The following is a 24,538-nucleotide window of genomic DNA, read 5'->3' as shown; positions in this document are numbered from 1 at the left end:
GGTAACCGGATAGTGGATCCCATCATGCTCCTGCATCAGGGCTGCCGAGATCGCCCAATCATTTGCATACACCACCACTACTGGTTGTAGACCAGTGTTGAAGTGGCGCAGGATCGGAGTCGAGGCAACCTTGCTCTTCAGCTTAGCAAACGCACGGTGAGCTCGGATCCAGCGGGGGTCGATTTCGTCCACCCAGATCGCCTGTCTTCAGACTATGAGAGCTCAGATCTGGTATCTCCGGATTATGTGCTTCCAGATCCGGTATCACCGGATCAGGATATCCTGATGCTTGGAGTTCCAGCGCTGATCTGGGGGCTTCGCCTCCATGTGGAGTCGACGCAACGCCGCTGGGGTGCAGATCACTTGGTTGTGAGGTCTCACCAATCGTGGATCCAAGATCACCAGATCCCAGATCCTGACTCGGTGATCCGATGTGATCTGGGGTGGGCTGATCCAGGTGTGCCTTGATCTGGGCCCGAGCTTCCGCCTTTGACATCGCGGCGAAGTTCACCTCTCGCAGCTCATACAAGATCGCAGCGTAAATGGCATAATCCTCGATAAACCGACTGTAATAATTTAAGCTTCCGAGGAACGACTGCATTGATCTGAGTGATCCCGGGAACGGCAAGTACACCAAGGCAGATAGATCCTTGGGATTCGCCTCCAGGCCTGAGTTGGATACCTTATGGCCTAGATATTCCACCTTGGCTTTGCCCCAGAAGCTCTTCACCACACTAATCGAGATATTCCATTCGTCACACGCCTCCAGCAGATCGTCCACCCGTTCACACAAATGATCCCACGATCTGGCGGTCACCAAGATGTCGTCGATATAAGATCTACGTCCCAACACCGAAGGCTTGATCGAACTCTCCCGATCACTACTTGCCGGGTGCAGATCAGCTCGATGTTCGCTAGATCTGGATCTACTCATATCAGATCCGGGCCGGCCCGATCTGGGATCACCCGATCCGAATCGGCCGGATCCGTGCTTACCAGATCCAAGTCCGTCGGACCTAGATCCACTTGATCTGGGGAAATGCTGGGTCGTACTGTCCAGATCACCATGCTCCGGGGCAAAATCTGCTCGATCGTCGTCGGATCCGGATCCGCTTTTGTCAGATCGCGGGATCCGGGTGAACCCATATAGCGCATTATCGAGCATCCGCTGGTAGATCTGGGGGGCGTTCTTCAAGCCAAACGGCATACGATTCCACTCGAACAGACCGAACGGGGTGATGAAGGCAGGGATCGCACGAGCCCGATCTGTCATGGTCACCACCCAAAATCCGCTTGCCATGTCAAGAGAACAGTACCAAAGTACCTTGTCCAGATCTTCGAGCAGGTCGTTGATCAGGGGCATTGGGTAGATCATCAGCCTAGTTAGACTGTTAACCAGCCGATAATCAATGCACAAACGTATATCTACGCCGTTTTTCTTGATGATCACCACAATTGGGGAGGCCCATGGCGAGATCGAGGCCTTGATGATCTGAGCTCCGAGCAACCCTTTGATCAGATCTGACAGCTTCTCGCGAAACTGAGGCGCAACCTTACGCACACGCTGGGCAATGGGCCTCGCGTCGCCCACATCGATATCACAAACGACGCCACGGGCGGCGGGGGGCAACGCATTGCCTTTGCCGATCAGCAGGTGTCGGCGCTTCCAGATCAACCCGCGTAGGCGCTCGATCTCCTCCGGTGAGTTGATCTCCGGATCGCCCACTTGTATGTCCTCGATCTTCACGTCTGCCGTCCCCACCGTGACTTCAGGCAGCACCGCCATCTCGGCTTCGACGTCTTCTGCATGTAAATCGCCACTCTCATGGATGCAGACTTGCTCGTCCTCGACCGGATCCGAGCCAGCCTGATCTGCATTAAGCGGGTTTGTAGCGGCCGTCGAGCCCGGTGCTTGGTTGGCCTCCTGTCTCATTCCGCCGTGTAGATCCTTGCCCTTTCCTGCTCGGTCATCACTTGATGCGTGTGTGCCAGCTGGATCTGCGTCCTGTCCCTTATCACCATATGTCAGATTTGCAGATCCGCCCCCTGTCTCTGGGTGATTACCACCCTGATTACTCTCCGATAGGACAACGGGCTGATCCGCCTGTCCCACGCCAGCTGGGTCTTCGGCACCTTGCGCGTACAGCGTCGGACCTTGATCGGTGGGCACCTCGCCTGGTCCCGTCGATGGATCTGGGGATGGCAGGTCCTCGGAGGCTTGCTGCGGGTCCTGATCTGGCCTGGGCATGTCCGCTAGCGCATGATCTCGGTCATCTGACGTCGTTGTCGCCTTCAGCGTCCAAATCCTGGGGGGTTCGCACACACTGTCTGGCACCACCTTCGGATCTGGCCGTCTTGTCGCCAGACCGCCCCGGCCACACCTACCACCGGGTGATTTGGCTTCAACTGGGGTGATCTGGGCTCGCGACGGCTCGGCGACCACCTCCCACTGCATGGCGAGCGTCGAGCACCCGGACGCCGCTGCGGTTGGGACTCCTTGTGTCTTGTCGCCCACGGCGAGGCCTGGATCACCCTGGCCTGGTCCCGTCGCGTCCTCGGTGTCGAGATTCGCGCTCTTGCAGGTCTTGGGCAGCCTCGCCGACTGTGGATCTGAAGGTTCCACGGATTGTAAGGCTTGGAGGTACAGTGTCTCAGCAGTCACCTGGGGCACATCACCCTGGACCGCCTGCGCATGTGGATCTGGTTGTGGTTTGTTCCGACAGCTCTCCAGGTCCCGCGATCTAGTTTCAACGGGCTGCGCCCGTGGCAGATCCGGCCTCCGCAGTATCGCGCGCGGCACAGGGTACTTGGGACGCTCAACCATCGGCGGCGGCGGGGTCCGTGGGGGATCTGCCTTCGCGGGCCCGGCTTCAGTGGTGGCCTGCAGGGCGAGATTCTGCCACTCCAAGTAGCGGCGGGATCCGACGGTCACGAAGCCCTGCAGCCGCGGGATCCGGTCGCCCGCGAGCCACATGCCGATCCGCTCGTCGCGACACAGCACCAACTTCTTCTCACCGACGTTGGTGATCTGAAGGTACTGTGTCTTGCCTGGTCCTTTAGTCACGGTCGGCACCCACAGATCTCCGCGTGTAACCCACAGCTTGTCTTGATCCGATATCTGCAGGCGCAGCGGAAGCTCGACGGACTCTCCGGCACCCAGCTGCAGGTGCTGATCCAGCCTCACGAGCCTAGCCTTGTCATTGTAGAGCTGTCGCCTTCCACTGAGCTGGATCCGGACCTCGTCGCGCAGGCAGAGTGATCCATCGGCCAGATCCAGCCGGATCCCGGCCGGGACCATGAAGTCCATGCCCAGGATAGCTTCTTGGCCAGATAGATCACCTACCCAGATGTCGAAGAAATACACCAATGATCCTGCTAAGGTAATCTTGATCCGAGTTCTTCCTTCCGTTGTGTAGACATTGTCACCAATTCCAACGCATTCTTGACTCTGGCTCCTGTCGATGTAGCACCCAACCTTACGAGCAAAGGCAGTGTCCACGATGGACACCTCGGCACCTGTATCGAGGAGTAAGATCGCCTTCTCATTGTTGATCTTGCCGGTGATCTTGGCTTGTCGGAACCACTTACCCGGTGAATGTTGTTTCCAGTAGCCCCGAGACTCTCCTGGAAGGAGATCTGGCGACTCCGGATCACCGGATCGTCGATAGGCCTCGACGCGGCCGGATCTGGGCGTCTGGGATGTGGTATCTTCTCCATCCGCGGGCCGGAACCACAGATCTGGATCCTGTTGCTTCCAGTACCCCTGCGGCACCTCCGGATCCAGATCCACGGTCACCGTCGCGTCGGATCTGGCAAAGTCGTCGACTTGATAGAGACTTGAGACCACAGCAGTACGTTTCCCATGTAGATCACGTGTATTACCTTGTAGATCTGGTCGCTTGCTAACTTGATCTACCGATGTCTTGTTCACAAATGCATAGATGCAATACCTAGAACGCTCGGCTCGTACCGGATTCCAACCCGGCGAGCGTCCTAGTTTAACATCTTCTCGGCTTTCTCTGGTAGCATCCCCGCGTGCTTGGTCGGGTTGTACCACTGGCGGATCCAGTTGTAGAACTCCTCCATTGGGCACTTGCCCATGTCGTGGAGTTCCCCGCACCCGCGGCACACAAAGAGGCAGTGATCTGCCGGGTGGCCTCTCTTGCCGCACTTCTGGCAAGTCAAGCGCCTCCACCATCCAAGTTCCGTGTGCTTCCGGGATCCGCAGTGCGAGCAGCGACTGCGATCGGATCCGTCGGCATGGACTCTGGATCTGTGGTCACGAGGCACTTGATCTGCTGAGCGGCGTTCCAGTTGGCCCCGATCTAGGGTGTGCGGCACTTCCTCGGCTTGTGGAGGTGGTTCACCGCCCCCAGCCATGTAGATCCGGCGGTAATCGTCCCCGTCCGAGTCAGATCCGTCTGAACTTGAGTCGGATCCGGAGTCGGGGGCCTGGATCTGGACCGCCCGCACATGTTTCGCTGGGACTGCCGGTGCAGGCGTCGCTGAGGCCTTCTGCCGGTATTTGCTGGATCCAAATGCAGACTTCTTCATCCGGTTCTTCGCTCGATCCAGCGCGCGCAGGACTTCTTCGAGCTCATCTGCATCTGGAAGTCGTAGCAGCGTCAGCCGATCGGCCAGATCCTGATCTCCCAAGGTTTCAATGAAGTGATCCACATGTTCGCGCTTCTCTTTGGGTCCACCATCCTTGATCTTGAGTCTTGCACGTAGTCCAGCGACATTCAGCCGGTGCAGGTACTCCAGCGCAGACTCATCAGATCGCTTGCGAGCATGATAATACTGGCGGGCTACCGAGATCCCGAACCCACAGTACTGGATCTGGAAGCTGCGGAGCAGCTCCGACCACTTGTTGCGTGTGGATCGGGGTAGCTGCCGGTACCAGTTCCTCGCTGATCCAGATAACAGATCCGCGAAGGTCAAGCACTTTTCTCCGTCGGATGCTTGGTCGCGTAGGAACGCCGACTTCACCTTGCCGACCCAAGCTCTCGCGCGATCTTCGTCTTGGTCTTTACCAGAGAACTCCTTGAGATCCGAGATTGCCGAGATCCGGACGCATTGAATCATGGTGGATCCGGTGGATCCGGCTGTGGTTGTGGCGACAGCGGCGCGGCTCGGTGTCGGGAAGTCGAGTTCGTCGGGATCGTACTCCCAACGAGAGTGATCTGGATCCGGCGACTCGGTGGACTCCATGTCGACGTCCTGTGATCCAGGGTTCTGGATCGCTTGGGGTGCCGGCGTCTGTTGCTCCCTCAGGAAGCGGCTCATCGCGGCTTGGAAGTAGGACTCCAGCCTGCCAGTCGATTCGTCGGAGCCGGATCCGGTCGCCGTGGTGGCTTGATCTGCCTGCTTGACCGCCTGCTTCCTGGATCCAGATCGGGGGTGATCTGGGCGTTGGGCCTTGGATCGAGCTTGGAGCATCGATGCGCCAGACGGTCCGAGCGACATACGTCGTGGTTCCGATGAAGTGTCGGATCCAGCTTCCGCGGCAGACACGAAGGGCGATGACGTCCGGCAGCTTGTCGAGTCGGCCTTGGTGGATGCTGATCCGGGATCTGGGACCATCGGCAACGATGTCGCCGGGACCTCACCCACCAAGACCCTCAGCTTGTCGAAGAGGCCGTGAGTCGAGGCTTGGATCTGGTCCAGATCCAGATCGAAGAGATCGTTCGGATCAAACTGTCCCGCCACAAGTCCGGTCTCCTTCAGCAGATGCATCAGGTTCTTCGCCGCGACCAGCTTGCTGTCAGCCGTCGCGGGAGCTGCGATGGGGCCTTGAAGGTGTCCGATCTGCTTCAGATCCAGGATCCGCATCACTGGATCTTGGACGATGAAGTCACGCAGCTCCGCAGGGCGGAACGCGAACTCCAGAGCGGCTTCCGACCATCCCGATCCGGGATCCTTGGGGTCTTCTTCGTCCAGGTCCGGGGCCTTCATCTTCCTCCGCGCCGCCGATGTCTTCGACTGGTCGTGATCGAGCGGCTTGGGCAGTGGAGGGGTGTAGGGAAGTTGCTCACATTTGAGCTTAACCGGTGAATCAGCAAATGTATACCGATTTGTGCCAGCCTTGGTTTGTTTTGTTGGTGGATCTAGCCTCACGTCTAGATCCACCGGGGTCCCCGAAGGGACCTGGGGAGGAGGTTGAGGTTTGTCTTCCAGATCCGGATCCGGATCTGCCTCTCTTCCGTCGACAGAGGTCCTCCCAGCACTCTGTCGATCCGTGGATCTTGCTTCATTCAGCTGCGTCGTCGTCGATCCCAACTCCGATGACGCCTGGTCCCCTTGTTCCATCTTCACTTGAACTTCTTCTTGGGACTCACGGTGAAATCCCGAGTCACCAGAAGATCCGGGCACGCGCACCATTGTGGTGTAGCGGGATCAGCAAAATCTGCGAGATTGCTAGATCCAACTTCCCAACAGCGCCCGGACACCGACTAACGGAGGGGGTACTCCGATGATCCGTGATCAGTGCTGAACTCCTCACCTTGTGTACCCGTCGGTAGGGCTGGATCTTGCTCCTCTGGTAACTTCTGAAGAGTCCAAGTGTTGAAGTAGGAACGTCTTGGCGAGACGGGGGGATCCGGTGGAGCAGCGCGGAAATCTTCACTCTGCTCGCGGTTCTTGGTCCAGATCAAGTGATTCCCGACTTGGATCTGGCGGCCTGGATCTGGATCCGGCCGAGTGGTTGCCTTGTGGTGTGTTGTAGGCCCTTGTTGCGACTTGGTAGGTCGCCCTTTGTCGTACTTGCCGCTTCCTATAGCGGGATCAGGGTAGTTGAGAGTCTTGGATCACCCGGCCAAGTAGTTAACTCCGGGTGATCTGGGATCTGCACTTGTAGGGAGTTCACTAGGAAGGTTGATCTGGCCAATATATTATCCAGATTATTCAACCAACACTAGATCTGCTACCCAGTACCTTGCCGCTTCTTGGTGGGCCAATGTCGATCCCGATTCCAGGCGAAGGCGAAGGCACTTGCGTTGTCCAAGGCAAATTAGGCTCTTTGGGGGGTGAGGGCCGCTTGCTGGCGCTTGGTAGTCTTGGGGTGCGTGTGGAGCCAAATCCAATATCCACAGCGTACGTCGAGCGGGGCCAATATGTGTTTCCCCGCCGCGAGTAGACCACTTGAGCACTTCCAGGCAAATTCGACTCTGATTTATGGTTATGTCCAATCCTATCCCAAAATCCTATCACCCAATCCGAACTATCTTCCCATCTGTACCTGCCGGCTCTACGGACCACCTCTACCTTCACTGCATCGTCGCTTGTTCCCTCCGTTGAGCTGTAGCCGCCAGATCACCCACTGAGTCCCAGATCCGCCAGATCCGCAGATCCCCAGATCCGCAGATCCGCCAGATCCTCAGATCCGCAGATCACCAGATCACCAGATCCCTAGATCCAGATCCACCTGATTCCCAGATCCCACGTCATCATCGGGTACATCCAGGATTTCACTAGACACACCGAGATCCGGGGAGGTGAACTCAGGGTCGTCTTCACTACCAGTTGTCACCACAATGTCCTCTCCAGTGGTATCCGCCTCACGTATCCTTGCTTCGGCTTCTTGTGGAGTGACAACAATTTCTCGGGCACCTCCATCCGTCTGAGTCGCAGCATCTTGGGCAAAGCGCACGCGCCGAAGGATTGGCCTTGGAAGCACTGCGGCAAGCATCGCTCTGTCAGGGCCGCCTTCAGGTCGAGGTAGAATTCTGAGTGGCCACTGATACGCTGGCGTCTGAGTGCATCGCGGTTCTGGCATGGAGTCCTGGAGCTCGGCGAGTCGTCGCATACGCATCTTGGCTTCAGGGGACGGCACATTCTCTAAGATAGATACTTGCCAATCCCGATAGGCTGAAGACCCTGGACGCACAAATCGACCTGCACTTGGGAAGAACCCGTATTCCACAATTCTAGCGACAGGGGTCCGCGTGTCAATCCAGACGTTCTTATCCGAAATGTTCACCACTCGTACAGCCACTGGCCAGGATTTCGCTGCATAGATGATTTGTGTAACCCAGCGATCTCCTCGCCCAGCCCACACCAGCTCACGCTGGGGATTGGTCTGGCCATACTGAATTCGAACCACCGCATCTTCTCCTGGTCGCAGATACAGACTGCGCTGGGGGTTCACCGGCAAGTCAACTCCTGTGCGGTCTCCAGGCGACCATCCACACATTACAATCGTCTCTTCATCTGGCAGTGTCACAAGACCTTCGCGAACGCTAATCCTCAAACCAGCTGCAAACATGAAACTCATACCCAGAAGTACATCGATCCCTTCGCCGATATTTGCAACCCAGACATTCAGGATATATACCACCCTCGGACCGAGGATGATTTTCACCTCAGCACTTGCACCAATGTATGTCGGGACGCCTCCCATTCCGGAAACCTTGGTTCGTTTGTGCGACTTGAGTTTGAGTCCCAACTTACGCGCTAAGTCGAAACTCACAATATTCACAGTCGCACCGGTATCCAGGAGGACTTTCGTCCGACAGTCATTTACTGCACCGTGCACCATTGCAACGTCACGTTTCTTTGGGTCAGGATTGTGGTCTTCCCACCACCCGTAGCGCTCTCCAAGATTCAGCTTGTACTCCACAATTTCATCAGAGTTAGCTGCATCAGGGTGCGGTCCGTCAGGTAGCGGGAATTCTGAACACGTAGTTGAATCCTGAATCAAAGTGGCCATGCATTGTTGGTTATCTTGGGTCCTTGCTCTCAGCTCCGGGCCTACGTACACCAGAACACATAATTCTGGGGCCTTCTTCTGCCCGGCGCGTACTGGGTCCCCACCCAGCGGGCTTATTGGTTTAACGGCCTCCCAGAATTTGCTTCGCCATCGAGGAGTTTATCCAGGATTTGGCTCGGCATGTCCTTCAGTGCACCTTGGCGGGCGAGTTTCTTCACAGCTTCTAGCGTCTTCCAGTCTTCACACGTTTTTCCAAGATGTAATTTACCACAGTTCCCACACGGTTGGGCACGACACATGTGTGTCGGATGATCCACGTCCAAGCATCGGTCACACTTCATGTCCTTCCAGCAGCTGTCCTCTGGATGCCCCCACTTGCCACACTTCTCGCAGTACTTGTCCCAATTCGGGTTGTCGCGGCGCAGCGAGCGGTAACCAGAATTCGCTCCAGATACCTGGGCAGGTGGACGCCAACCCATGTTATCCATCACACGGTAGACTTCATTCGCCACAGACTGCGTCCATTCAGCACCGCTCACACCTGGAGTGTTTCCATTCCCAGAGGAGACAACGTCATCTCCACGAGTTTCGCGGGTCGATTCTGGATTCACGTTGGCATCCCGGGTCGAGATCCTGAGATCGGCGTTGTTATCTTGGAAGTGACCACGTTCCTCAAAGTCCTCGCTCACATCAGAGTCCGAGTCATCGCCTCTGGTCACAAAGGCACGTCCTGGGCGCTTTGACCTGAAGCGTCCTTGCTGGATGTTGTCAGCTCTGAAGTCCCGTGTCCTGGATGTAGGTGCATCCTGGTCACTCCGACTCCAAACATCTTCGTCCTGCTCCAAGGCGTACTCTAAGTCGGCGATACTCCTGAATCTCTGGCCTTGCAACGACGTCTTGAGTCGCGTGTCCCTGAGTTTCGTGATGAATCTTCGGATATGTTTCTCCAGGCGCTTCGATGACTTGCGGAAATCGATTTCAGCCTTGCCAGCCGCAGAATTCAACCGGTAAAAGAAATCCAAGGCGCTCTCAGAGTTCTTCATCTCCATCGTGAAATAACGTTCAGAGTATGACGAGCGTGCCTTGCAGAACTTCTTCCTGAATGCCGCCGACAATTCCTTCCAGTCACGCCGAGTGTGCTTCGGCAACTGATTGAACCAGTCACGCGCAGCTCCCGAGAGTTTCAACTTGAGTTCCTGAATTCGCATCTTGGTGGACCATCCTCCTTGCGCCGCCATATTCGAGAAGCGCTCCCACCAGTGTACGCGTTCCCTGAGTGAGGCCTTGGTATCGAACTCACTCAGAGTGTTCGAGTTGATGTATGGTCGGAACGTCAAGAGCGTAGTGCCTCCCTTGGTCGTAGCTGCTGTCGTCAAGTTCACACCGGGGGCCTCATTCGAGCTGTCATCGGAACTGTCAGACGACGAGTCGTCGTTGCTGGATTCAGAGCTTGGGTCCGAGTCTGAAGGCGGGTCGGAATCGTGGCGATCCTTCTTCTTGGATGTCTGCCTCCTGGCCGGCGAGCGTTTAGAGGCTTCGCCTCGGCCCTGCGGAACACCGGAGTCCGTTGTCCTCCTGGATGCGGATGTCTTCGCCACGGTCACAGACGCTGGCTCAACCTCCGTCGTCGCCTTGGTCTCCGTCGCGCCATGCTCCTGCTTCACGTGCTTCGCGCGGCGCGAAGTGTCGGTGGACTGCACGACGGTCGCTCGCAGGTGAGCGGCGGCGACTTCGGAGGTGTTCTTCAAGCCAGCTGTCGCATGTCTCTTACGTGCGACACTTGCGTCATCACTGATTACACCACTGGATACTGGACTCACAGTTGCTAATTCAGGGTACTGAATTCCACCAATACTGACTCGAGTTGCCAAATCAGGGGCGGCCGTTGCACGAAACGCTTGAACTTGGGACAATGTTGCACGAAGGTCGCGCAACTGTCCGGCATGGAACCGTTGCACATTCTGAGAAGTTTCCCGCTCACGGTCTCGTTCGGCCTCGACATCCTGGACTTTCTTCTCCAGGGCAGACACTTGTTCCTTCCAGGTCGCGTGAATCTCCGAGGCCCAGCGTGCGCGCTCTGCGTCGGCTTCGGCCTCGCGCTTCTGCCAGCGCTCCGCGTAGGCGGCGTCCAGGCGCGCAGCTTCGGCTGAATTCCAGGCCGGACCCTGGGTGCGCGTTGCATCCTGGGCTTGGCGGACCTCTAAGCTCTGCGCGCGCCGTTCGGCTTCACCTCGAGCGATCTCCGCTTGGACCAATCGGTCGGTGAGCTCCTGGATCTGGTGCCGCGCTTCCAAGTCGCGCTGCTCCCTCAGGCGTTCACGCTCCAAGGCATCCAGACGCTCCCGGGCCAGAAACTCGCGCTGCTCCTGCTCCATACGGGCCTGCCACTCTTGCTGTTGTCGCAAGACATTCAGCTCGATTTGGGCAGGCCCAGACCTCGCGGACACGGAAGAAGCTGACCCAAGACGCCTGGATTCACCCGAGCGACTGGAGGCGGCCGACATCCTGGATTTCGCCGAGCGTCGAGCGCGCACCTCGCTCATAGAGCTTCGGTGTTGACTCCGCTCATCGCCGCTGACGTCGCCAGTGTCGACGGGCTCGGAGGAAGCTGGAATCCTGGGTGCATCGTGCTTTGGAATCCTGACGTCGGCGTCAGAGTGCACGGACGGCGCCGTCTCGACGTCATCCTGGTCGACCGGCACAAGCCGCGGAGGGATGAATGTCCGGGTGACTTGGAATCCAAGATCACCAGCGACCGCGACACCGCCAGAATTCTGGGCAACCAGCGCCAAGGCTCCGACCCTTTGACCAAGCGACATCATCGACGAGGATGAAGAGCTGCCGCGAGACACTTGCGCGCCTGAGGCGGTGCTCTCGTCTGAAGCTCGCGATGTGCCGAAGTTGGAATCCTGACGCGAGGTACCAGCCGAAGACTTGTACGCCGGCAGTGAAGACAGCGATGGCATGGACAACGCGGATGGGGTCGTCGGGACTTGCGGCCGAGGTGGTCCAAGCTGAGTGCGCTTGGACTGCGGCTCGCTGTCACTCGACCCTCGCGGGCTCCGTGAAATCCTGAGTCCAGTCACCCTGAACTTCAGGACGAACTGTCGCCCGAGTAGGTCCGCGTCGTAATCCGTCATCAATAAATCACCGTCTTCATCTTCCGTGTGGTAATCCAGTCTTGGCGGTACTTCTGGCGCAGGTTGATCTTCAGGCGCAGCGTTCACCTTGAAAGGCACTCCGGCCACCACAAATCTCCATTCGACAAGCTCCGCTGTGAGGAAATTCTGAATCTCCTCCATGACAGAGCGCACCACGCCGTCTGGAATCCTGGATGCACGTGTCGTGGACCATTCCGGAATCAAGTTGACGAACTCGAATCCTGCCTCAAAGAACAGAGTCTGGAGGATGGCGACACACTCGCGTGGCGTCATGACGTTCGGAGGAATCTGAGTAGCCGTGAGATCCTGGGCCCCACCAACGCCCCACCGGGCGAGGTGAAACTCAGAGATCCAGGCATCATCCTGACTCGTCAGAGCTGACCGCCACTTGAGGTAGTCGCCGGTCGCGTAGGCCGCAGCGAAATACGCATTAGCGTCCGGATTTGGAGTTGGCCACTCGTAGTCGACACTTGGGGGCGTCACCTTTCCAGGTTTCGCGTCTTCCCAGCGTCGGACCTCGCGTCGCGCGTACATTACCGTACGCTCTCCATCCAGCACCGGTGCTCCCGATTCTGGAGCAGCCTCAGCGGCATCCTGGACGTTGCCTTCCGGTGTCGTCCTTGGCGCAACTTGTGAACTTGGGGCCGGAATCCTGGGTTCAGGTGGTGCGGACCCAGACTTCACAAGTGAACCCTGGGTTTTCGCCTCCTCTTTCACACGCACGGGCTCCGACTTCACTTCCACCACAGACTCGTCCGAAGATGAAGACTCAGAAACCAAGTCCGTCACCTCCGGGGGCTCAACCGCATTGGCGCCTCCCTCAGACGCCTGAGCACCACCCTCGCGGGCGTGCTCCTCCGGGACGTCAGGATTCTGCGACCCAGGATTCACCTCCGACGAGCCTTGAACCTTGGACGAAGCTTGGTCATCCTGGGTCGACGGCTCGTTAGCCGGCTGATCTTGAATCGAAGACGCCTCGACGTCCCCACCTTGCGCTGCGTCGCTCTCACGAGCAGCTTTCCTCGCCTTCCGAGCATCGCGGACGACTGTTTCCAGGTCCTTGTGCTCCTCAGGCTCCAAACCTTGAACACGACGTGACTGACGCGCCGCACTACCGCGTCCCCCGTCATCACGTCCAGCCTTCTTCGCCCCTCGTCCTCCAGGCATCTTCGACACTTGAAGTTGACGGGCACTCAGCGGATCTTCAACACTTGAACTCGGTGAAATCCTCGACAATCGAATCCGGGCACGCGCACCAGCTGAGGCGAGGCCGATGAAACCTTGATCGCCCAGGGGTGTTTTGTATAGCGTAGCCCAGGAAAATACTGGGAGTCAACAGAAGAAGAATAAAACCCAGAGTGCCGCAAAGCAAACCCTGAATTTCACCCTCCCTTGTTTGGCGTGAGTACCTTGCGTAATCCCTGTCGGCTCGTTTATCTTCGACGGAACGGCACTTCACCGGAGTTGTAAATGTAGCCTTTGAAGAAGCGCTGAGGTGCACGTCTGATCCAGAACGCGTCCTCGATGCTGAAGGCAACCCAGAATTTCAGATCACCCGAACCCAGAATATCACGAATTCAGGATCCAGGATTCACTTCCACTCTGGGTGAAGCTTGGAACTCAGAAGGCACCTTACCCAAGTGCTCTCTAGCCCGATAACCAACAAATACAGAGTATACAACACTACAACTAGCCGTCACTTATTCTTTTGGACCCTCGGACGGTGGGTCACTCACACACTAGGCTCACTCGAGTCTGAAATCCAGGCGCCTAGCTCGCCTGAATACTCGCCAATACGCGCACCACCCTCAATTAAGAGGGAAAATACAATCACTATCAGTTAACCTTCCCGTCACACGCAGCAGTCAATACAATATCCTGGAGGCGACTACCTAGCACTCCAGAACACAATCGGGAACATGAAATGGGCTACCACGAGCACAGCAAGTGACCCAACTAGGATATGAAATAGATGGATCACCCCAGGAAGCACAAGTCGTCTCTGGTCACCACCTAACTGGACTTAGAGTAGGTGGAGCTCACACAGACGACTCGTCCTTGTAGTCGATGTGCCCTTAATGTCCCGCGGTCGTAGTCTCGGGTCCTCCGGATTTCCGTCGGCAGGCTTGGCCGAAGTCACTTGCGCGTTACAGGGAAAATTGAACTCTGTTTTGGTTATCGACTACACTATCACTTCTCTCTTTGCACTCTTCTACGGGCAAATGTCTTCGGTTCATTATGCTTCGGGTCGAATATCTTGGCTTCAATATACCTTGGGTTCAGAGGTCCTGACTTGTGACGACTTGGTCGTCGCACCTTCGTCGTGGGTTAACAAATGACTTGGTTTCACCATGCAGCGAGTCCGTTGTCTTGGTTACAGTATAGTGTGAGCACTCTCCTTCTTCTCTTCGAAAAAGTCGAGTCGACAGGTCTTAGTGGATTCTCGACTGTTCTTCAAGCCACACATCACTTGATTGCAAACTGGCCTCAAACTGGCTCCAAACTTGCTTCGCATTCACACTCAGGATTCCACTTGGTATCTTGGGTGATTCTTGGAATCTTGGCGTAACTTGGTGAATCTTGGCGTAACTTGGTGAATCTTGGATGTCGGCTTGGGAGATACTTGGTTTTAGTATAGGGCGTCTGGATTCACGGTCCAATCCCAGGATTCCATCTTGAAATCCTGGGCACTTGTCTTCACACAAGTGAATCTTGGGTTTCCGTGGTGCACTCTGGGTGCAAACTCTTCTTCATCACAGACTAGCGTGTATCTCCACAAACATCAACTTGTACGGCTTCCAGCGCGTGATCATGGTGGTGGTAGTGGGTGTTTCTTGGTACTTGATCCATCTTGTCGCTCTGGACCGCAGCAAGACGAGGTGTACTCTGGGATACGTTCTCCAGAGACACTTTCCGCCAGCCTTTAGGCACTCGTCGTAAGGGAAAGTCCGGTGGCTGGACTGAATGCACTTGTTGAATGCTGGGTGTGCACGCCCAGGATTTCACACTTCCAGCCGGTTGGGCCCATCTGCGGTCAGGCGCGGGATTCCTTCCACAAGAACACGCCTCATCCCTGTCGCCACTCATGTCACACGGGTACGGCCGTGCCGCATCCTTTCTCTCCACCAATCACAACTCAATATAGACTCCAAGTCAAACCAGTGACGGTTCGTCGTCAGCGAAAATTTGGGGCCGCTATGTGTCATGTTCCCGATGGGGGGATGGCCTGAGTGGTGTGGTGGAAGTCGACGGGAAGGCCGTCGACAGGAGGAAGGGTGGAACCCCCGCCTCTGGGAGTGGCCAGGGCGAGGACGATGGGTAGATGGGAAGTCTGGAGGACCGGCCCGTTGGCCGAAGATGGGACGACGGAGGGTCCTTTCATAAGAAAAGAGTGGAGAGAAACAACGGGGAAGAAACCAAACGCGGAAGAATTGTAACGACGATATATTGAAGTTAGGGGGCTACGGTGGCCTACTGAATGAGGAACGCCTAGATCTCTTGGATGAACTTGCCGCGAAGTCGAGCAAGGGCGTACGCTGGGTGAGCACGCCCCACCGCGCAATTTCCGGGCGCGTCGGGCTAGCCACGGAAGAAGCGACGCCATGGCTCGTTTGAGTCGATGGCGTCCAGAGCCGCCTGCAAAGTCGCGTGCTCCATGCCCGGATACCACCGCCCGACGGTCGACCTAGACGGTGGGAACTGCAAGAACAGCGGGCCCAGCAAGAGGTCCAAGTCCGCGAGCCCTCGCCCAAATAGCTCCAAGACGGACTGGACGACCCGAGCCCAGTGATCCCCCGCGTGAGATCGGCGAGAGTTGCGTCGACGGCGCCAAGAAACCCAGGTCGCGGTAGCAGGGATGAGCAACTCGTGGGTGCCCTCCCAGTAGGCTTGGGCCCAATGGTCCAAATGCCACCGATACCGGGTCAGCAGAGCCTGGAAGGACGCGACCCCGGCCGCGAAGGTCAACGCCTCCGTGAGTTGGGTCAGGTAGGCCCAGGGACGCGTCGCGTACAACGCGTCGACGTTGGCCCGTGTCACCAAGGACTCGTTCCAGGTCTGCGGCGGCGACGCAGGGGCCGAGGAGAACAACCAATCGCGAGGTGGCATGTAGACCGACCGGAGATCGCGCACCTTCAACCCCCCCAAGGCAACATCATCTGGAGGGAGAGGGGCGGCGCGCCTAGCCTCGGCCTCAATCTGCGCCTCGAGGCTACGGATCAAGTCCGCTGTGTTCATGGACCCCCCGACGGACGTGATTACGGACGCCAGCGGGCCGGACAACAAGTCGCATACGCGCCGAGCTCGTTCGCGTCCCAGACGCGCCTCGCGCAACAAGCGCCGCCAAACAGCTGCTCGTTCGTCACGATCACGGAGCGTCCGCGCGAGCTCCTCCTCGAGCCCAACCACCCGGGTGCTGAGACGATGAACGCGCGCGGCACCCGTCGTTTGCTGCCGCGCGGCTTGATCGCGCGCCTCACTAAGACCGTCGCGGAAGCGGTCTGCCCGAGAAGATGCGCGAAGCTCCTCCGCCTGGGCGCGAGTCAGGTCAGCTTGGGCGGCGATGCGCGCTGCTTCGGAGGAGGATAGCGAAGCTTCAAGGTCGCGGATCCGGGCCAAGTCGCGCTGGCGCTCCTCCGCGTGAGCGACCAGCAACACGTTCACGCGACGGACATCGGCTTCCAAGGGTGTGTTCAATTGACGCGCCGACTGGGTTTCGCGCTGGCTTCGCACGATCTGGTCTCGCGCGTCGCGGAGCTCTTCGACCACGGCGTCACGCTGACGACCGTGCTCGACAGATTCACTCAAAGCCTGGTCACGCTCAGCCATTACCGTCGCAAGCTGCGCGTTTACGACGGACAGGGTCGCCCGCGTGCTTGCGAGGTCGGCCTGAACGGTGGCCATCCCGCGACCAGGAGGCGCTTCAGCGACGGGCAACGGAGTGGACGATACACTGGGAACAGTCGGCGGGGGAGTGACGAGCGCGAAGCGAGCCTCCAACTCTGCAACACGACCTGGAGCTCGGCCTGCAAACCATACTCGTATTCCAGAGACGACTGCTCGAGGACGCGGTAACGACTCTCGTAACTGTCGGCGTGATCCGCACGGTCGCGAAGGTGGGCGGCGACGTCTTCCAGCCGACCGTTCTCGCGCTGCAAGCTCTCAAGCCTCTCGTGCAACTCGTTCACAGTCGCCGCGTCCAGAGCAAAACCTTCCCGGGCTCGCTGCCACAGCACCCGATTGCTGTCATATAGCGTTGACGCGTGCGCGGCCAGACCGGCGTTGTAAGCCGTGGCCAGCTCGCAGTACTCGCGCAGCCTAGCGACCTCGTGCTCCAAACCGGTGGCGTCGATCAGGAGTGACGCCACCGATATATCGGGGTCTTCAATCGATGGTAGCTGGACGGAGGACGCTTGCGGGACCGGAGGATGGCGCGTACCCAACGCGCAGACGTTACAACTGCTAGAATCGACGTCTTCGGGGTCGACTTCAACCGTGGAGTCACTGCTCTCGCTATCGAGGCTGGACGGCATGGCGAAAACCCACGTGAGTACGGAGGGTGTGTGCGGGAAGCCTGCCAGGCAACACATGAAGCAGATGAGCAGGGAAAGAAGGAGGCATACGGGTTCTGCTGCAACGCACCCACCTGGAGAGTGCGCGCGTGCACCAGCGGGACGGCTGTGGTGAAGCGGACCGCGAGACGAGAAGTGACGAGCAAGGCGCGCCTGAGGACCGTTGCCCAGAGTGAAGGAACGCGATCGGTACGGAATCTTCTGCGGAAAGGGGTGAAGAACGTCCCAGACGCCAAGTCTGAGTCGGAGCCGTCATTCAAGGCTCTAGGACGGCCTCACTTTAGTGACACCCCGCTTGAATGACCCCGTCTCAGGTCTGGGACGGCCCCGTCCTAGGAACCCCTGAGACGCGGTCTGGAGGACCCCGTCTCAGAGATCCAGCATCATAAATCAGGGCATGCGTCATCGAAGTAGGGTTAGGCATGGAACTGTGGCTTAGCAATCTTCAAGTAGTCAGTCGGTAGCATAGGATAGGTGTAAGGCTCAGTCCCGAATCTTCTTTGTGCCGCTCAAGTGGATTTCTCCCTTGCGGTCCAAGGCTTCCGAGTGCCGGCAAGCAGAGCCGCCCCGATAACGCGGCCCCCCGTCCCTCGGTCGTCGGTGTACTCACCCTCAGACCCGTGTCCAACAGGAGGGACACGTTAAACGATACCGCTCAAGCACGCCCGATAACGCGTCGCTGAAGGCGAAGACCCGTGCCGGCCCTGATAACGCCGCACAAAAACCGCGTCGGCCCCGATAACGCCACGCACCCCAAGGACGCGACGCACCGATAACTGCACGTGTTCAAGGGCAAGAAAGGAGAAAAGACGGATCAAGGACAAGACCGTACCAGTAAGGAAGACTTCACGCTCCAAGCTCGAGCTACTCGTTACCCTATCCTGAGATACGCTACTCAAGTCCCGGGGAAATACCCGACGCGCCCACCGACAGCGGACGCGACGGGTTTGTGCGAGGACGACTTTGCAGATTTCTGCGAGGGCGCTACTCCACACTGCGGAGGAGGCAAATGTGCCGTGCGCTGTGCCTGAGGGCTTTCAGTGCACGAAGTGCTTCCCAGGCGCGGTCCGCTTAAGCGACCGCGACCTGAACTGGTACACGTCGTTCCGTGTGCCCGAGAGACGATGAACAGTTTGCCGTTCCCGATGTGGCTCCCCAAGGAGCCACCCCGGACCTCGGTTCACGCCGAGGTCCGACCGGTCTGAAGCCTGAGAAGGCGGAAGACCAAAACCCACCCACCACCAAGGCCGCCGCCAAGCGCAAGCCCAAGAAGAAGAAGAAGCTGTGCGCGCCGGAATCCGCCGACGAGAAGCTGCCCAAGACGGGAGGCAAGAACGCGGGACGCCAATACACGGAGGAGGAACTGGACTATGTCTTAAGTAAGACACAGTTAGCTCGCCTGCTCGAACGCGACCCGATTCTGAGCTTCGTCCGTCCCAAGCTGATCAACGAGCTCACCGGACCGATCCAAGAACCGGACTGGGAGAGCATCACGGACGTGCGGATGGCAGTGCACGCGCTCTTCGGTATGCTTCGTGAGTCGGGCTTCGTTCTGGGTGCGTTCGAAATGGAGAGAGTGTTCGACTGGGAGCTGGCGTCCTGGAAGGACTCGATCAAAACTATGATGGGCCCCTTGGCTGGGTTAGTCGGGATGGTCAAACGCGAGGCCAAACCGCCCCGCGGCGATCCGGGGGTGGTTCCACCGCCTCTCCCACGACCCCAATACCAGTCGAGTGTGGGCTCGGACAGCAGCATCGAGTCCCCAAAGCGAATGCCGATGCCAGGTCGTTCGCCGCGAATCATGCAACTGATAGCCGCACCGACGCGGACGGAGACCCCGCCCCCTAAAGAGAACGTGATCCCTAAAGCATTGGAAGAAGCGATCATCCGACTGATGCGGTCGACGATGATGCGCACCATGAGTGTGCCAACTCGCACCGAGCCGGCACCGACTGTCAGGACGACGCCACAAGCGACGACCCCGCGAGAACCGGCGGACGTTGCCATGGAGTCCGTGAGTTCACGATCGACGCCCAGGTCCAAGCGCCAGGCGCGCGATCAAGACGAGGATCCGGAAGACTTGTTCGATCTGGAAACCGGGACGCCGGGGACCACGGCCACGGTCTCAACTGCGACGGCCGGAACGAGTCTCACCCGAGTACGCCTCTCCGCGTTTTCTGAACCCAAGGAATTCCACGGCCGAGACGCCAGCGAAGAAAGCTCGATCATGGTTCAACCGGGTGAAGTCCGCGTCGCGTCGCGACGGAATGACGGGAGAAGTAGTGTGTGCGCTGTTCGGAGACCTGATGGCAGGCCCCGCCCGCCAGTGGTACTTGCAGCTACCCAAGAACGTCCGGAAGTCATGAACTGACCTCACGGAACAGTTCAGGATCCAGTACTGCGGCAAAGGCGTGTCCATGGCAAGTCGCTACTACCATGCATCGAAGCACCCCGACGAAACTCCGCTGGAGTACTTGTACAGGCTCATCGTGGCGGGCGTGCGGGCCGAAATCCCCTATGCGGACGGAACAGCCGAGGAGAAACGGGAGCACGTGGAGCTATTCATCAACACCCTTGGGTCCCAGGAACAAGAGTTGGCATCCCGTCTCACGCTCATGGAAGTCCCAGACGCGGATGCCCTGGAGAAGAAACTGCGCGCTCGACAACGAGGGCTCGCTCATCAGAAGGAGGCACTCTTCGGATCAAACAAGTTCCGACAGAAGGCACCGGTCTCGCCGGCGCCACCCCCGCGAGCGGTGCACGCGATCCATGCCGCGACAGACGGCTACGACACGGGGCGAGAAAGTTGTGACAGCGAAGGCCAGTTGTACGATTTTCTCCGGCAACGTACGGGACGTAATCGGTTCGAGGCGACGCAGTCGCACGAGAGTGTGGTGGACGGGCCTGTTCCCGATGGGGGGATGGCCTGAGTGGTGTGGTGGAAGTCGACGGGAAGGCCGTCGACAGGAGGAAGGGTGGAACCCCCGCCTCTGGGAGTGGCCAGGGCGAGGACGATGGGTAGATGGGAAGTCTGGAGGACCGGCCCGTTGGCCGAAGATGGGACGACGGAGGGTCCTTTCATAAGAAAAGAGTGGAGAGAAACAACGGGGAAGAAACCAAACGCGGAAGAATTGTAACGACGATATATTGAAGTTAGGGGGCTACGGTGGCCTACTGAATGAGGAACGCCTAGATCTCTTGGATGAACTTGCCGCGAAGTCGAGCAAGGGCGTACGCTGGGTGAGCACGCCCCACCGCGCAATTTCCGGGCGCGTCGGGCTAGCCACGGAAGAAGCGACGCCATGGCTCGTTTGAGTCGATGGCGTCCAGAGCCGCCTGCAAAGTCGCGTGCTCCATGCCCGGATACCACCGCCCGACGGTCGACCTAGACGGTGGGAACTGCAAGAACAGCGGGCCCAGCAAGAGGTCCAAGTCCGCGAGCCCTCGCCCAAATAGCTCCAAGACGGACTGGACGACCCGAGCCCAGTGATCCCCCGCGTGAGATCGGCGAGAGTTGCGTCGACGGCGCCAAGAAACCCAGGTCGCGGTAGCAGGGATGAGCAACTCGTGGGTGCCCTCCCAGTAGGCTTGGGCCCAATGGTCCAAATGCCACCGATACCGGGTCAGCAGAGCCTGGAAGGACGCGACCCCGGCCGCGAAGGTCAACGCCTCCGTGAGTTGGGTCAGGTAGGCCCAGGGACGCGTCGCGTACAACGCGTCGACGTTGGCCCGTGTCACCAAGGACTCGTTCCAGGTCTGCGGCGGCGACGCAGGGGCCGAGAGAACAACCAATCGCGAGGTGGCATGTAGACCGACCGGAGATCGCGCACCTTCAACCCCCCAAGGCAACATCATCTGGAGGGAGAGGGCGGCGCGCCTAGCCTCGGCCTCAATCTGCGCCTCGAGGCTACGGATCAAGTCCGCTGTGTTCATGGACCCCCCGACGGACGTGATTACGGACGCCAGCGGGCCGGACAACAAGTCGCATACGCGCCGAGCTCGTTCGCGTCCCAGACGCGCCTCGCGCAACAAGCGCCGCCAAACAGCTGCTCGTTCGTCACGATCACGGAGCGTCCGCGCGAGCTCCTCCTCGAGCCCAACCACCCGGGTGCTGAGACGATGAACGCGCGCGGCACCCGTCGTTTGCTGCCGCGCGGCTTGATCGCGCGCCTCACTAAGACCGTCGCGGAAGCGGTCTGCCCGAGAAGATGCGCGAAGCTCCTCCGCCTGGGCGCGAGTCAGGTCAGCTTGGGCGGCGATGCGCGCTGCTTCGGAGGAGGATAGCGAAGCTTCAAGGTCGCGGATCCGGGCCAAGTCGCGCTGGCGCTCCTCCGCGTGAGCGACCAGCAACACGTTCACGCGACGGACATCGGCTTCCAAGGGTGTGTTCAATTGACGCGCCGACTGGGTTTCGCGCTGGCTTCGCACGATCTGGTCTCGCGCGTCGCGGAGCTCTTCGACCACGGCGTCACGCTGACGACCGTGCTCGACAGATTCACTCAAAGCCTGGTCACGCTCAGCCATTACCGTCGCAAGCTGCGCGTTTACGACGGACAGGGTCGCCCGCGTGCTTGCGAGGTCGGCCTGAACGGTGGCCATCCCGCGACCAGGAGGCGCTTCAGCGACGGGCAACGGAGTGGACGATACACTGGGAACAGTCGGCGGGGGGAGTGACGAGCGCGAAGCGAGCCTCCAACTCTGCAACACGACCTGGAGCTCGGCCTGCAAACCATACTCGTATTCCAGAGACGACTGCTCGAGGACGCGGTAACGAGTCTCGTAACTGTCGGCGTGATCCGCACGGTCGCGAAGGTGGGCGGCGACGTCTTCCAGCCGACCGTTCTCGCGCTGCAAGCTCTCAAGCCTCTCGTGCAACTCGTTCACAGTCGCCGCGTCCAGAGCAAAACCTTCCCGGGCTCGCTGCCACAGCACCCGATTGCTGTCATATAGCGTTGACGCGTGCGCGGCCAGACCGGCGTTGTAAGCCGTGGCCAGCTCGCAGTACTCGCGCAGCCTAGCGACCTCGTGCTCCAAACCGGTGGCGTCGATCAGGAGTGACGCCACCGATATATCGGGGTCTTCAATCGATGGTAGCTGGACGGAGGACGCTTGCGGGACCGGAGGATGGCGCGTACCCAACGCGCAGACGTTACAACTGCTAGAATCGACGTCTTCGGGGTCGACTTCAACCGTGGAGTCACTGCTCTCGCTATCGAGGCTGGACGGCATGGCGAAAACCCACGTGAGTACGGAGGGTGTGTGCGGGAAGCCTGCCAGGCAACACATGAAGCAGATGAGCAGGGAAAGAAGGAGGCATACGGGTTCTGCTGCAACGCACCCACCTGGAGAGTGCGCGCGTGCACCAGCGGGACGGCTGTGGTGAAGCGGACCGCGAGACGAGAAGTGACGAGCAAGGCGCGCCTGAGGACCGTTGCCCAGAGTGAAGGAACGCGATCGGTACGGAATCTTCTGCGGAAAGGGGTGAAGAACGTCCCAGACGCCAAGTCTGAGTCGGAGCCGTCATTCAAGGCTCTAGGACGGCCTCACTTTAGTGACACCCCGCTTGAATGACCCCGTCTCAGGTCTGGGACGGCCCCGTCCTAGGAACCCCTGAGACGCGGTCTGGAGGACCCCGTCTCAGAGATCCAGCATCATAAATCAGGGCATGCGTCATCGAAGTAGGGTTAGGCATGGAACTGTGGCTTAGCAATCTTCAAGTAGTCAGTCGGTAGCATAGGATAGGTGTAAGGCTCAGTCCCGAATCTTCTTTGTGCCGCTCAAGTGGATTTCTCCCTTGCGGTCCAAGGCTTCCGAGTGCCGGCAAGCAGAGCCGCCCCGATAACGCGCCCCCCGTCCCTCGGTCGTCGGTGTACTCACCCTCAGACCCGTGTCCAACAGGAGGGACACGTTAAACGATACCGCTCAAGCACGCCCGATAACGCGTCGCTGAAGGCGAAGACCCGTGCCGGCCCTGATAACGCCGCACAAAAACCGCGTCGGCCCCGATAACGCCACGCACCCCAAGGACGCGACGCACCGATAACTGCACGTGTTCAAGGGCAAGAAAGGAGAAAAGACGGATCAAGGACAAGACCGTACCAGTAAGGAAGACTTCACGCTCCAAGCTCGAGCTACTCGTTACCCTGTCCTGAGATACGCTACTCAAGTCCCGGGGAAATACCCGACGCGCCCACCGACAGCGGACGCGACGGGTTTGTGCGAGGACGACTTTGCAGATTTCTGCGAGGGCGCTACTCCACACTGCGGAGGAGGCAAATGTGCCGTGCGCTGTGCCCGAGGGCTTTCAGTGCACGAAGTGCTTCCCTGGCGCGGTCCGCTTAAGCGACCGCGACCTGAACGGGTACACGTCGTTCCGTGTGCCCGAGAGTCTCAAGGAGCTCCGTGCTAAGTTCTTAGCACGTGAAGGTTCGGGCGCTAGCGATAATCGCAGCGCTCGTGCTACTTCCGCTGCGCCAGCGCGTACTGCTCCTCGTACGCCCTCACCATTTCCGGAACGTCCTCCAGCAAGACCTTCCGCGGCTTCCATGTATCTTGATGGGGAGGAAATCCTCTCCAACGAATACGAAAACGAGCCCCTTGAGGGTTCGTTTTCGGGATACTATGGTCAACAATCCGCTCAACAATCCAGCGGGTTGAGCCGCGGGCGTCACGGATCGGCGGTGGCGGGGGTGGGAACACGCCCCGGGTATGATCAGCCCCGGGCTGACCAGTTTGCGCCTCTCCACGACCGCGTGACCGCCGTGGAGCGTCTGCAGGGCGCTGAGTTCGCCGCCCTGAAACAGGAGCTGGCGAACCAGAAGGCCCAAGTCGCGGCGGTCTCGCAGACCGCCTCGAATATCCAGGTCGAGTTGGGGACCCAGATGAAGGGGTTGCTCCAGCGCGTCCGCGCGCTGGAGGAGAGGCTGCTCGTCGCCGAAGCCAAGTCCTCCCCTTCTGCCTCGGCTCCTGCTGAGGCTTCGGGTCAGCCGAGCTAGATGGCTCGTGCTGCAGGTATGGCTTCAGCCGTCCGACGTAAAAGGTCGGATGGAGGCGCATGCTAGACGGTATGTCTAGTGTGTATGCGTTGCCGAGCCGTGTCA

The 24,538-nt window shown here is 58.9% G+C and overlaps 2 protein-coding genes across 2 annotated transcripts; both read left to right on the top strand.

The window, feature by feature from the left end:
- Positions 1–18,639: 18,639 nt before the first annotated feature.
- IUM83_14611 (Eukaryotic/viral aspartic protease) lies at positions 18,640–21,722 on the top strand (the record flags this gene model as incomplete). Its single annotated transcript, XM_067939368.1, has 2 exons — positions 18,640–19,596; positions 21,405–21,722. The coding sequence occupies 2 exons, from the start codon at positions 18,640–18,642 to the stop codon at positions 21,720–21,722; spliced, it is 1,275 nt and encodes a 424-aa protein (XP_067793586.1).
- A 2,261-nt stretch (positions 21,723–23,983) lies between these two features.
- On the top strand, positions 23,984–24,433 carry IUM83_14610 (uncharacterized protein; the record flags this gene model as incomplete). Its single annotated transcript, XM_067939367.1, has 1 exon — positions 23,984–24,433. The coding sequence occupies one exon, from the start codon at positions 23,984–23,986 to the stop codon at positions 24,431–24,433; it is 450 nt and encodes a 149-aa protein (XP_067793585.1).
- Between the last annotated feature and the right edge of the window lie 105 nt (positions 24,434–24,538).

This window comes from Phytophthora cinnamomi (assembly GCF_018691715.1).
Source record: "Phytophthora cinnamomi strain GKB4 chromosome Unknown Contig28, whole genome shotgun sequence".
NCBI classification, from domain to species: domain Eukaryota; phylum Oomycota; class Peronosporomycetes; order Peronosporales; family Peronosporaceae; genus Phytophthora; species Phytophthora cinnamomi.
Note: the sequence above shows the minus strand (reverse complement) of the source record. Positions and strands in the feature narration are given on the sequence as shown.